This window comes from Vicugna pacos, unplaced genomic scaffold (assembly GCF_048564905.1).
Source record: "Vicugna pacos unplaced genomic scaffold, VicPac4 scaffold_5, whole genome shotgun sequence".
In the NCBI taxonomy this organism is placed as follows: Eukaryota; Metazoa; Chordata; class Mammalia; order Artiodactyla; family Camelidae; genus Vicugna; species Vicugna pacos.
Genome location: NW_027328726.1, coordinates 2,701,901 through 2,717,241, shown reverse-complemented (window position 1 = coordinate 2,717,241; position 15,341 = coordinate 2,701,901). Strand labels below are relative to the sequence as shown.

At 32.9% G+C, this 15,341-nt stretch overlaps 1 protein-coding gene and 1 pseudogene across 1 annotated transcript; both read left to right on the top strand.

The window, feature by feature from the left end:
• Positions 1-6,343: 6,343 nt before the first annotated feature.
• On the top strand, positions 6,344-7,272 carry LOC107035118 (olfactory receptor 4A47-like; annotated as a pseudogene).
• Positions 7,273-12,686: 5,414 nt separating this feature from the next.
• On the top strand, positions 12,687-13,616 carry LOC107035120 (olfactory receptor 4A47-like). The gene has a single exon (XM_072956964.1). The coding sequence runs from the start codon at positions 12,687-12,689 to the stop codon at positions 13,614-13,616; it is 930 nt and encodes a 309-aa protein (XP_072813065.1).
• The last annotated feature ends 1,725 nt before the right edge of the window (positions 13,617-15,341 follow it).

Here is a 15,341-nt window from a genome sequence, read left to right as displayed (position 1 = left end):
GGTGCAGCCACTGTGGAAAACAGTATGGAGATTCCTCAAAAGGCTAGGAATAGACTTACCATATGACCCAGTAATACTGACCCTGGGCATATATCCAGAAGGAACCCTACTTCAGGATGACATCTGCACCCCAATGTTCATAGCAGCACTATTTACAACAGCCAAGACATGGAAACAGCCTTAATGTCAATCAACAGATGACTGGATTAAGAAGTTGTGGTATGTTTATTCAATGGAATACTATTCAGCAATAAAACCCAACAACATTATGCCATTTGCAGCAACATGGTTATTCATGGAATATGTCATTCTAAATGAAGTAAGCCAGAAAAAGAAAAAAAAATACCATATGATATTGCTCATATGTGGAATCTTAAAAAAAAAAGAAGAACATAAATGCAAAACATAAAGACACATAGGTATAGAATACAAACTTGTAGTTGCCTAGGAGGGGGGTAAAAAGGGATAGACTATGAGTCCAAAATTTGTATATATTGATAGGCATATGTAGAATAGATAAACAAGACTATGCTGTATAGCACAGGGAAATATATACAAGATCTTGTGGTAGCTCACAGTGAAAAATATGTGTCAATGAATATATGTATGTTCACATATAACTGTAAAATTGTGCTCTACACTGGAATTTGACACAACATTGTAAAATGACTATAACTCAATAAAAATGTTTAAAAAATAAATGAAAAAGAAAATACAATAATAATGATTATAAAAATAGGAACCATATGAAATGGTGCAAGTGAAAAATAAATCTCCTTTCAAAATATTTCTAAACAAACTAAGAAGGAAAGAATGATAAATTTGACCATAGTAAGAACTTTTGTTCAACAAAAACACCTGAAAGAAAGTAAAAAGGCAAGTTACAAAAAGAGTTGAGAAAGTATTCATATAAAATTGGGATGATTTTTGCCTAGAAAGCTTAGTAAAACATCCTGCAAAACCAAATCAAACCAAACTTCTTTTTCATCCTTTTTAGTGTTTCCCAGTGTTCTTACCTAGAGTTAGTGCAAAGCCTCTTTCTTAAGATGTTTCAAGTATCAATCTTTGCACATATAAGCATATTTACATATGTGTATGTGGATATATGCCTGCATGTAAACACTTACATTTTACTATTCAACATCTTGAGCATCTTTTCATACCACTCTATATAGATATAACTCATGCTCAGTTATTTGTATAATATGTGATGTTCCCTTATAATATTCCTGAATTAATGCACCCAGTACTTTTCATGTCATTTCAATCTTTTTCTATGATACATAATTCTGCAATAAGTATATATCTTCTCAAGTATGTGTTCCTAGAAATGTCAGTTGCTATAAGTAGAACTTTTGGGTCAACAGGGAATATGTATTTAAATGTTGATATTCATAGTTATTGCCAAAATGCCATTCATGAAGTTGTACCTACAATTCTGCCCATAGTCTGAGACTATCAGCTTGTCCCCATTCTCAACAACCAGTGAATATTTTTTGGTATATGACAAGAAGGTTCATTAAAGAAATTATAATTCATTTTCATATATAGTTAAAGAAGATTGTGTTTTATTGTTTTCTAAATGACCTTTTTTTGTAGTTGCTTAATTATCTTTCACCACTAATTTGAAATCCTCATATTACTGTATTCTAAATTTCCATAAATATTTGAATGCAGTTCAGGACTCAGTTCCATTGGTCTTTTCAGTCATGTACCATTTAATTTATGATATAGTTGCAATTCATCTAGAATACATTTAGAATAATAAGTCTAACACTCCCTCATTACTCTTCTTTTCCAGCATTATGTCTGTTCTTGCAAATTTAGGACATCAAATTAAATTTATAATAAGCTAGGCTAGTCACAAAAATTTCTGTTATTTTTCAATGCATTTTTATTTAGGATGACTAATTTAGGAAGGGTTTATATCTTTAGAGATTTGAGAATTCCTCTCCATGAAGAGAGTTAGGTGTTTTCATTTAGTCCTTTGTACACTCTTTGGTAATGCTTTACATGTTGTTTATGTGTTACTTATTCATCATAGATAGTGGCTGTTCTTCTTCCCTGACCCCGTCAAGGTCCTGACACTCTTACTGTAAGGAAAACCATGTTTTAGTAAGTGCATGACTTAAAACTTTGCTGAACATCTTTTGGTGCTGCTGAAAGAGGCTGGAGGAATAACTCTCCCAGACTTCATACAATACTATAGAGCTACAGTAATCAAAACAGTATGGTACTGGTACAAAAACAGATATATGGCCTAATGGAACAGAATAGAGAGCCCAGAAATGAACCCACAAATTTTTGGTCAACTAAACTTCGACAAAGGAGGCAAGAACACACAATGGAATAAAGACATCATTCTGCTGATGGGTATGACCTATGACTACTATGTGTCCATCTGTACTACCTGACCACCAAAAGCTGATAGAGATGTGGTCATCTCTGGGAGTCACCTGGGCTGGAGACTTATCCATCCAGCAGTTTAAATCCTCTTCACAGTCTGGCACCCTTTTTTGGCCCCAGTGACATAGATCATTTTGTGTGTGACATGAACTCTGTTGAAACTTATCAACATGGACAGTCATATTTTTTGTCTCTTTGTTGCTACCAACAAAGGGGTCATCTTTCTGTTAAACTTACTCCTTTTGATGGTCTCCTATATCATGACCCTATACACTTTGAAATCTCATAGCTTGGATGGTAGGTGCAAAGTACTCTCCACCTAAGCCTCTCACATCGCTCTGGTCATTTTATTCTTTGTACCTTGCACATGTATGTATCTGCCTCAAATTATCACTTTTTCAATTAATTAAGCCATGGCTATATTTTATACTGTGCTAAATTTTGTGTTAAACTCTATTATACCCTAAGATATGCAGAGGTTAAAAATGCTATGGAGAAGTTCTGAGTCAAAAGATGACTTCATCAGGGAAATAATGAAAACAATGTAAAATAACTTTATCCCTCAAATGGTTACAAGTTAAAGAAGATAATTCCTAATTTTCAGGGCCAAGGGCACACTATTTGTCAAAGGTATGTGGATGTTGGCATTAGGCAATCTGAGGAGACCTTAACAGGAAATCATCCTTATAAAAATAGCCTATTTAGATGTTTTTATTGCCAATTTGGTAGTCAAATGTTAAAGTACTATCAGAACCAGTTTTGTTTCTTGTTAAAATGCAATTGTTCACTACCTATGAAATTGCAAAGCAAAATAAAGCATTTTGGGAAAATAGGAATTTTAGAGTATTTATTTTCCAATTTCTCTTTTGATCCTTTCTAATACTCTGGCATATCTTGTCTGGTTCTCTAATTTTCTATTTCTTCCTCTGAAATATAAAGTCTACCATGTTTTTCCTGTATTATTTGTGGAAAACTTATTGTTATTATAATCTTAAACGTATATTTGGATTAAAAATCTCTTTTTCCAGTTTTGCTTTGTTGATTGGGATTTTATGTATCATACATACATTGCTGAGGAATAGGTGATAAAATTTAGTACACTATGATGGTAAAGAGCTTAGTGTTCAAAAAGATAATTCTGAGTTCAAATCTTAGTTTTGCCACGTACAATGTAAACTTTGGCAAAAGGTCTATTTATGAGATGGATATTTTCCTTAACTAAAAATTGCTTGTCTTACTTTGCTTACTCTAACCTTAAAGGAGCACTAAGTGAAATCCAGATTCTTTACCAAGACCTGTAGTGCTCTGCAGAGATCGTATCTTGTCCACCTCTTTGACCTCAGTTTGTTCTATCCACTCCCTTTCTTATTTCTCTTCAGGCACAATGACTTTTCAGTGTCTTGAACTTGCTGAGCTCTTTCCAATGTTGGAGTTTAACACAAGTAACAGAGCTTCACCTGGTAGCTGCTTTTTGTCTTTTTTTTAACATTTTTTACTGAGTTATAATCATTGTACAATGTGTCAAATTCCAATGTAGAGCACAATTTTTCAGTTATACATGTACATATATATATTCATTGTCACATTTTTTCCTCTGTGAACTACCATAAGATCTTGTATATATTTCCCTGTGCTATACAGTATAATCTTATTTATCTATTCTACAGCTTTTCATCTTTTGGATCTCAGGTATAATGTTACATTTTCTAAAGACCTTTTCTGACTACCTTATTATCTGCTGTAGATGCTTCCTCTTATTTTCTGTCATTATGCCCTGTTTTTTGTTTTATTAGCAAGATCACAGATTATAATTATCTTATTAAGTTGTTCACTTTTTAAATGTCTGACTGTATTATAGGGTCAATGCAGGCAGCACCTTTTTCCTGATTTTTTTTCTGTTTAATAACTGCTATATTCTCTAGCTTACAGCATAGAGCCTGATAAACAAGTAGGCCCTCAGTAAAATTTTTAACAAATAATAATTTGGATAAATAATGCTTTGAATCTAAACTGGAGATGAAAATTTAACATCCAGAGCCCCACACTTACAGGCAGAAAACATTATGCATTGGATCAAAAGAAAGAATCTTCCCATGGTTAAGTGAGGAAATAAGTGATAAATTCATTTTTCTTGGAACAAAATGACAAGGTTAATATTTTATTCTCTACTGGCTAAAGTTCCTTAATGGTCCTGAGGCTATGTTTTTCTCCTTGTCACATCTTCCTGACCCCAATTATGCAATTGGTTTAACAGTATATTTACATAGAGATGTTCTTTTAAGATCTGATGGAAAATCGCAGTGAATATAATTAAGTCTTGGACAAATCAGTCTTGGATACACTCCAACTGCATGACTTGATATATCTGGTTAGAAGGTGTAGGATGTCCTATGATCTTTGCCTCTATTGGGGAGAAGTTGCTATCCTTTTTAGAACTGTTTTAACTTATACAGTAGTTGCAATAAAACAATAGAATGAGATGGCCACAAATACTGCACCATAAATTTTCCTTATTTTATTTACTATAGGTTAGTTACTTGAGACCTATTTCCCTTTTAAAATATTTACTAACTTCTTATGTGACATAGATTTGTTTGCCTTTTTGATAAATTACTCAATATGAAAAATTTTTGTTTTTCTGTTTGCATCATGGAATTCCTTTTAAACAGATCTACAACGCAAGTAATAATAATTTTTTATAATATTTAGAAGACTCTGCAAAAAAATGGACAGACATAGTCATGTGAAATCAAATATGTCTTTAAGGAATAATGTAGTTTTTTGTCCTTGGATTGAAGAGATATTTCCAGGTCCTTATGACATAGTTAAAAAGGCTCCTTGCTGATCGTGAACAAGACTCCAAAAGGTAACTTTGTAACAGTTGATAGTGGAAGCCGGGCTTTTGAATTGTGTAAATTATTGTATTATGTAGGAAATTACAAACTTGAACTTATAAGAATTGAAAAGTTGAAAAATTTTTTCTAGGATCACAGGAATTTTGAAGTCAACCATAGTATAATTCCATTTCTCTCACTGAAAAATGTATGACTTTGAGTTTAATATTCTGAGCTTATTTCTTCAACTAAAAAATGAGCATAACAATATTTGTTACAGCAAAGATTAAATGTTACACATTAAATGTGATTTTATTAATATATGTATGTTTATAGTTGTACATACATATGTATGTATATATGTATATATAAAAACACCTATGTAAGCATGGATATAGCATCTGATATATAGTTTTGCATAAAAATGATAGGTATTCCACAGTATTAACATTTCCTTTCATTAAACTGTTTTGTACCATGTAATGAATTGGAGAACACCCAGGAAGCAATAGGTTTATGTGGAAAATTTGAAATTTATTTTAATAAATATTAAATTGATATCTGTTTGAAAGTGTCAATTAGGTAGTTGTATACACAGATCCATTCATAAATGGTTCTCTCCACTTTGAATATATAAATTACCTTAAGTGATTCTTCACCTAAATATCACACTTGTGTGACTTTATGCATGTGCATCTTTTCATAGAATTCCCTTTCCCTCCACTCTTGTTCTCTCCTCCTTTCAAACTCAGCTAAAGCATTTCTTTCCTTGGGAGGAATTTACAGATCCAGAGTTGATTTAGATGATCTGAAACTGTGAACCCTTACCACACGAGTATATTTATAGGTACACTTTAAATAAAATTAGTCTCTGTACTCTGACACCTCATTATATATCAAATCACTGAGAATAGTGAACCATATTTTGTTCAACTTGGTGATCCTGTCTATATCAGGCTTGACTCAGATGGATTCTCCATGTGCATTTTTGATTGAATGAATAAAAAAGGTAAAGCTTACAATACATGTAAAGGTTATTTTCTTTTATTTGATTTATAGGTAAACCGTTCCTAATATCTGAAGTCAACACCTATAAGGAATAGATGGAACCAAGGAACAATGTGACTCACTTTGTCCTTCTGGGCCTCACACAGAATCCAAAGGAACAGAAAGTTATTTTTATTATGTTCTTGCTCTTCTACATTTTGACCATGGGAGGCAACTTGCTCATTGTGGTGACTGTAACTGTCAGTAAGACTCTGAATTTACCAATGAATTTTTTCTTGCTAGCTTATCATTAATGGATGTCATTTATTCCTCATCTACTTCTCCCAAACTGATTTAGAGCTTGTTCCTTGGGGGAAATACCATGTCCTTCCAATCTTGTATCATACAGCTCTTTTCTGAGCACTTTTTTGGTGGGTCAGAGGTCTTCCTTCTGTTGGTGATGGCCTATGACTGCTACATGGCCATCTGTAAGCCCTTGCATTATTTGGTTACCATGAGGCAAAGAGTGTGTTGTGCTGCTGCTGGTGTCCTGGGTTGGAGGTTTCATGGACTCAGTAATTCAACTTGGCACTATTTACGTGCTCCCATTCTGTGGTCCTAATGTTATTGATTACTTTATGTGTGATATGTACCCTTTACTGAAACTCATTTGTACTGACACCTCTATCACTGGCCTTTTAGTGGCAGTGAATGGAGGACTGATCTGCACTATTGTGTTTCTGCTCTTACTTATCTCGTATGGAGTCATCTTGCACTCTCTAAAGAACCTGAGTCAGGAAGGAAGGTGGAAAGCCCTCCAGACCTGTATTTCCCACATCACTGTGGTTATCTGCTTCTTTGTCCTTTGTATGTTCATGTATCCAAGACCTCCTAAGACCTTCCCTATTGACAAATCATTGGGTGTGTTTTATACAGTCATCACCCCAATGCTGAACCCTCTAATCTACACTCAGAAATTCAGAGATGACTAATGCCATGAAGAAGCTCTGGAGAGGAAACATTCATTGTATCCCATAGTAAATAAGTGCATCATCCACCATGAAGAGAGTTGTACGACATCAGGGGCCACAGTCTTGGAATTCAGGAGTCTAAAATCTGATGCTGACTTCCTTTTCTTCAAAGAATTTATGATAATTATAACTAAAGAATACAACTATATAATTAAAAAATACAACTACACAATTATGCTGTTAGTAAGTTTCCTTCCCTGGTAGAATATAAGGTCTATAATGTCATTTTTATCACTTCACCTAGAAAGATGTAATGCCTATATTGTGAGGAGTCAACAATATATAACTAATTAGTAAGAAAATTTTTATATAATTACACTGGTTTTTAATTAATTTATGCATTTTGTTTTACTTTTTTCTGAGACAGATTCTTGTCATTTAATTCTTTTAAAATAATATTTGAAGTATTTAATGATATGTAGGCTTTTTAAATAAGATTTTATTTGCATTATACACAAAAATTTTAGTATAATTCTAATTTTAAGAAATTAATGTGTATTAGATAATAACAAAGAGCAAAATAAAAAACATACAAAATGGGATAAAGTGTAGAATGGATTTCTTATTTATGTCTCAGCATAAATTCTCCAGTCCTCTTTACCAGAGGGAATCACTTAATCTGTTTCTTAAAATTAATCAGGTAATAATCTATATAAATAGAACTGCATCTAAGTATATGTGTGTGATTTTTCTGTGTATGTAAACTTTTTTTTGTATGCAATGTCTAAAAGGTATTTACATATCAGTCCATTTAGATCTAACTCTTAGTTTTTCTCATACTGCACAATACTCCCTTATATATATATATACTAAAACTAATGCATCCATTTCTTTTCATGTCGTTCTTAAATTTTTTTGTGACAAGTCATTTTGTAAGTCTGTGGCTCCAATGTCATAGAACCTTCATGTGAGACTTTAACCCTTTATTGAAACTGTCTGTGTGGACACATACACTGGGATTCTATGTTGCTGACAATAGTGAGTTCATCTCCCCAGTTTTTTCCTCATGATGGTCTTCTGTGTGATAATCTTGTGCTCCCTAAGGACCTGTAGCTTGGAGGGAGGTGCAAAGCCCTCTTCACATGTGTCTCTCACATCACTGTGGTCATCTTAGTCTTTGTGCCCTGATTATTTGTATATTTGCACCCAACTACCACCTTCTTCACTGGTAAAGCTGTGGCTACATTTATGTCATGATAATTCCTTTGCTAAGCTTAAACCTACATACAAAATTTAGAGGTGAAAAATGCTATCCAGAAGTCCTGGAGTGAAATAGTGACTTTGGGGAGTAATCAAACCAATATAAAATGACTTTATCTTTTCAATCGAGAAGAGAAAAGAAGACAGTTTTATGGTTTGGGGCCAGCTGAACACTGCTTATCAAAAGTATGTTGATGTTGTTATCTAGGCTTTGAGGAGGGTCCAGGTAGGGAATTACCTACGATTATAAAATTTTTATTTAAATTTATGTATTGCTCAATTGGTTGTTTAATTTACTGTCAGAATTAGGTTCTTGTAAAATGCAGATTCTCAGGATACAGTTCTAGAGATTTTAATGTAGTAATTTTGCTATTGGAAAGATGTGTTTACCTCTCAAACAAATTACCCTGGTGTAGCTTATGTAAATGACCTTTGCATATACTTTGGGCTATCGTGTCATAGTTTATGTTCACATCATAAACCAGTTGACAAGGTCACTTTTGTTCTTAAATTTATTTTAAAAATTGCGATTAAATGTAAGTAACAAAATTTATAATTTCAAAATTTTATTCACATTGTTATACAAACATCACCACTGCCAACCTCCAGAACTTTTCCACCTTCCCAAGTGGAAACTCCACACCCAATAAATAAAAATCCCCACTCACTGAGCCCCAGACAACCCCTATTCTGCTTTCTGTCTAGAATTTGACTACTTTAAGTGCCTCATATAAGTGGATTTATATGATATTTGTTTTTTTGTGACTGCCTTTTCCCACTTAGGATAATGTCCTTTCCCCATTAAATGCTTTTGGCATCCCCCTCAAAAATTATGAAACACATATACAAAGGTTTATTTCTAGGCTGTCTATTTTATTCCATTAGTCTGCAAGTCCATCTTTATTTCAATACCGGTTCTGTGATTACCAAATCTTTGTAGAATGTTTTAGAATCATGAAGTATGAGACCTCCAATTTCTTTGTTTTCAAATATTGTTTTGGCAATTTGGAGTCCCCCCGAGATTCCATATGAATTTTAGCATGGATTTTTCTATTTCTGCAAAAAACATTTTTGGGATTTTGATAGGGATTGCATTGAGTCTGTAGATTACTTGAGGTAGTATTAACATTTTAATAATACTAAATATTCCAGCTCATATGTGTCTCTCCCGATATGTGTGTGTTCTATAACATCTTTCAGCAACATTTTGCAGTTTTCAATGTTCAAGACTTTTATCTCCTTGTTTAAGTTTATTCCTAACTATATTACTCTTTTGATGTTATTTGTAAGTGGAATTATTTTCTTAATTTTCCTTGGGTTGTTCATAACAGTATAGAAATTCAACATCATTTCATGGAAAAACCTCTCAACAAATTGGGTGTAGAAGAAAAGCACCTCAACATAGCAAACACTGTATATGGCAGATCCACAGTGCACACCATCCTCAGCATTGAAAGGTGGAAAGCTTTCCCATTAACACCTGGAAAAGACAAGAGTGCACACTCTCAGTAGCAAAATTTAAAAATTTCTATGAAAAATTTTTGAGTTTTCTACGTATAAATCATGCCATCTCTGAAGAGATATAATTTTACTTAACTAATATTTACTTAACTTTACTGTCTGTAACAGTGCTTCAGTGGTAGCCACTTCCTATCCTTTGGATCTCAGCTTAATCACATTTTAAGAAACATTGTCCCTGATTACATTATCCATGGTAGAATTCTCCCTCTTATTTCTGTCACAGTACCCTATTTGTTATCTTCTAAGGGGTGAATAAAACTATAATTACTTTATTAAATCATCTCCTTTTATTGTTTGACTTTGTATATAAGAATATAAGATCATACAGGGAAGACCTTTTATATGATTCCCCCCATCCAGTTTTATTAATCATTGTGTCCTCACTCATGGCACAGTTGCTGGCATAAAATGGGTGCCCTAAATTTTTTAAAAACAATTTATAGTAGGATAAATAATTATTACTTTTAAATTGATGATACAATTTTTATATCTAACCAAACTTTTAGCTGATTTCATTGAGTACTAAATAAAAAGAAGGAAAATCTTGCTATGACAGGTGAGGAAATACAGAATAAGTAAATTCACTGGAAGAAAATGACTGGGTTTAAATTTTATTCTGGATTGGCATTAGTCTCATAAGGGCTCTAAAGCTATATTTTTCCTCCATGTTATGTCTTTCTGACCCTAATTACTTGATTTGATCTAGTAATAGCTTTACATATAGATGTTCTTTTAAAATTTTGTTGAAAATCCCAGTGAATTAATTAAGCAAGAATCGGTTTTGGACACTTTCCAATTCTGAGACTCAATGAGAAATGTGTTTAGAAGGGACAAAAAGTCTCGTGATCTTCACCTCTATCTGGAAGAAGACAGTATCCACTTAGGAACTACACAAATTTTTTAGGAGTTCCTTTCTTAGGCTTAAAGCATGACATAAAATAAATCACAGGAATGTCTTTCAAAAATAACAAGTCAACTAGTTTAGTCATGTTACACTGAAGGTGTGAGAAGGGTTAAACAATCAAATGTTATTTTTCTTTTTGAAATTCATGGGAAAGAAGCTACTTGTGAAACATTTACCCAGGAAATGACTAGTTGCTATCTTTCTATGTAAATATAGGATTTGCTGGTCTTTTTGATAAATTTCCTAACACTATAAACTTGCTTCTCTGTGCACAACATGGAATTCCTTTTAAATAATCTATTGTGCACATAAAAATGACCTTCCAGGTAATCATAAGACTCTACCAAGAAAAAGGACAGCCAGCCAAATGAAATAAACTATATCCCCAAGTCATAATGCAACCTTTCCCCCTCTGTTAGCAATGAAAGAATTCCAGGGCCACATACTGAGTTAAAACCTTCAGATTGTGAATAAATCTGTACAAGGTATATCTAACTGTAAATAGTGGGAACCAGGCTCACTATTGTGTGACCTTCTTCATTATGTAAAAAATTAAATTATTTTGAAATAAATCAAACTTAGTTTCCAATTCTAGATTGATCACTTAAAAATGGGTGGCCTTGGGGAAATTAATCAGATGTTCTGAGCCTTAGTTTCTTCAGTTATGAAATGGGTATTACATTTCTTGTTACTGTAAATACTAAATTGATACATTAAATCATGAGTGTGTGTGACTGGAATATACTGTAGGAGTTTTGAACAACAGGGTGATGTCATCAGAATAAGATTATAAAGGACAGTTTGTGCTGCTTCAGGAGAAGCAGTTTTTGGAGGCCAGAATAAAAGTGTAGTCAGGAGATTATTGCAGTGAACCCAAAAGGAACTAATGGGTAGAGAGTGATCAAATTTGTGATATATTTCAAAAGTAGAGACAATAGGATGTGTTTAAGTTGTATGAGAGTTGCAACAGTGAAGAACACTGTGAATTTTTTTGTAAAAACATAACATAGAAAATGATAGCCATTTAATGAGATGAATAGGGAATATCTATTAAATTTTAGGTATAGGAAATGTTTATGTTTATTATGGACAATTAAAAGTTAGTTTTACAAATGCTAAATTTCAATTCAGTTGGATGTCCAAAATTAGAGATGTTGCACATACAGGCTTGAAAATTAGGGGAGAGAGAAAGCCTGGAGATGCAACATTGGACTGCTGCAGTATTTATTGCTCAGGAAAAGGGAAATACCCACCTAGAGACCCTGAAGAATTATCGCTGAGGTTTGACACAATTCAGGATAGAGAACACCTATTTATGGTTAGATCTACTCATACTGATAATGTAAATCACCTTAAGTGAGTCTCAAGTATTATACTTTTGTGACTTTATAAGTCGTGTACCTTTTCATGAAATTCCTTTCCCATCTTTTCTTGTTCTTTCACTTAAAAAAAAAAACTCAGCTAAATCATTGCTTTACATAAGAAGCCTTCTCTGATTTCAGTTTGATTGACATATTCCTACACTCTTAGCATTGTGTGAATATCCTTTTAATGGTACTTATTACATGGGTCTGGAATTGTCTGATCCCCTGTCATGTATCCTATCACTGACGTTGGGGAACGATGCCTTATTCAACTTGGTATTCACAATGTCAATGGCACATTGGACATGAACAAATACTCCATACACATTCTTTTAATTGAATAGATAAAACAATTAACCTTATAATGCATTTAAATGTCCCCCATTGTTTTGTAGGTAAACTGCTTCTAATATGTGAAGTCAGCTTGTGTACAGACTAAATGGAACCAAGGAAAAATGTAACTAACTTTGTTCTCTTGGGCCTCACACAGAATCCAAAGGAACAGAAATTCCTTTTTGTCATGTTCTTGCTTTTCAGCATTTTGACTATGGTGGGTAACCTGCTCATTGTCGTTACAATTACTGTCAGTAAGACTCTGAACTCATCGATGTACATTTTTCTTGCTAGCTTATCATTTATAGATCTAATTTATTCTTCTTCTAGTTCCCCCAGATTGATTTCAGACTTCTTCTTTGGGGAAAACACCATATCCTTTGAATCTTGCATGACTCAGCTTTTTACAGAACACTTTTTTGGTGGGTCAGAGATTGTTCTTCTGTTGGTGATGGCCTATGATTTCTATGTGGCCATCTGTAAGCCCTTGCATTATTTGGTTATCATGAGGCAAAGGGTGTGTGTTGTGTTGCTGGTGGTGTCCTGTGTTGGAGGTTTTCTGCACTCAGTAATTCATCTTGGCACTATTTATGTGCTCCCATTCTGTGGCCCCAATGTCATTGATCATTTTATGTGTGATATGTTCCCCTTGTTGAAACTCATCTGTACTGACACCTTTGTCACTGGCATCTTAGTGGTGGCCAATGGAGGACTGATGTGCAGTATTTTTTTTCTGCTCTTACTCATCTCTTATGTAATCATCTTGCACTCTCTAAAGAACCTGAGTCAGGAAGGGAGGCAGAAAGCCCTCCAGACCTGTGTTTCCCACATTGCTGTGGTTGTCTGCTTCTTTGTTCCTTGTATTTTCATGTATGCAAGACCTGCTAAGACCTTCCCTATTGACAAATTTTTAAATGTGTTTTATACAGTCATAAGCCCCGTGCTGAACCCATTTATCTACAGTCTAAGAAATTCTGAGATGACTAATGCTATGAAGAAGCTCTGCAGAAAAAAAGTGAGATCAAGTAATAAATAAGCACATTATCCATCATAAAGGAAAGAATTTAGCACTAGAACGAGCCTCCTTGGAATATGAAAGTATTCATAAATCTGATGCAAGCTTTCCTTTTCTCTGAAGAATTTGTGATCATTATAATTCAAAAATGAACTGTATCCTTCTGCTATTAATACTAGCTTTCCTGCTAAAATATAAACTCTATAATGTCTGGTTTATCAGTGCACCTAGAAGTTTGGAATGCATTTACAGTAGGGAGTCAGTAAATGATATGTAATAAAGTAGTCAACTCAATTTTATAAAGTTTCATTAATTTTTACTTAATTGCTATATTTACTTTTAATTCTTTCTCATTCTTAGTTTTATGTTACTCAGATTCTTATCACTTATCTTCATTGTTTTTATTGTAAATTTAGAATGTTTAATGTTATACAGATTATTCTTTTATTCAATATAACATTTTTAGTGTAATATTTAATTTTCTAAATTAAAAATTGAAAGCTAATAGATAATAATGATAATACATATTAAAAATGAAATCTGTGCAAAATGGAATAACTTGGAATAAACCTCCTACTCATCCTAAATTACAGTCTTCCAGTTTTTCCAGATGCAGTCATTATCCTCTAAGATTCTTCCAATAATAATATTTGCAAAAATATGTATATTTTTACATATGTGTTCACAATGATGTCTCTGTGTATAAATTTTGCTATTTACTACTCAGCCTCCTGAGCATCTTCATATACCAGTCTACAGATCTAACTCACTCTCAGTTTCTTCAAACTGCTTAATTTCTTTTTAAAGATCACTAACACCGATGAATCCAGTCCCCTTCATGTTTTCTTCAGTCTTCTATGACAAATAATTTTGCAATGAAGTCTTTTTGAAATTTCTTAAGTTTGAGTTCCCAGCGGTGGAATTGCTGAGTCAATTGATACATACATTTAAAATGTTGATGTTCATAGTTATTGACAAAATGCCATCTATGAGTTTGTACCAAACTCACTACTTTCCTAATTCTGGAGAATACCTTTTTATGACATTCTCAACAGCCAGTGTTGATAAACATTTGTAGTATTTCAGTCTGATTAAAGAAATTGTGTTTCATTTGTATACTTTAATTACAAATGAATATAATTGAATTTGAGCATTTATTCAAGTGTTTTAAATGATTTGTATTCCTCTTTCATGAATTGCCTATTAATGGATTTTATGTGTTTTATTTGATTGCTGATCTTTTTCATATTGATTTTTATAATTTAATTATAATAATAAAGAAGTTATCCAATTTACTATGTAGGTAGAATTATTATTTTTCCAGCTTCTTATTTATTTTTCTTATTTCTATACTGTGCAGAATCGTTTTGGCCATGTCAAAATATTTTAAATTTTACATAATCAAATATATCCATATTTTATAGTTTCTGTGTCTTGCTTAGTAAGAATTTTCCTATTCAAATGTTACCAAAATATTCTTCCACATTTTTTCACATTTAATTTTTAAGTCTTTTTGCTTTTTAAATTTTATGTCTGTATTTTTAAACCAGCTGCACTTAATTTTGTTGTAAGGAGTTAAGTAGATATTACATTTTAATTATTTTTTTGGATTGGCATTCTTATCAATACATGATTATTTTTCCCCATGGCTTTGCTATCCCAACTATGCATTCTAAAATATGGTATGCATTACATCCAATTGAAGCTTCTATTATCTTCCATTGGTCTCTTTGTTCATGTTCCATG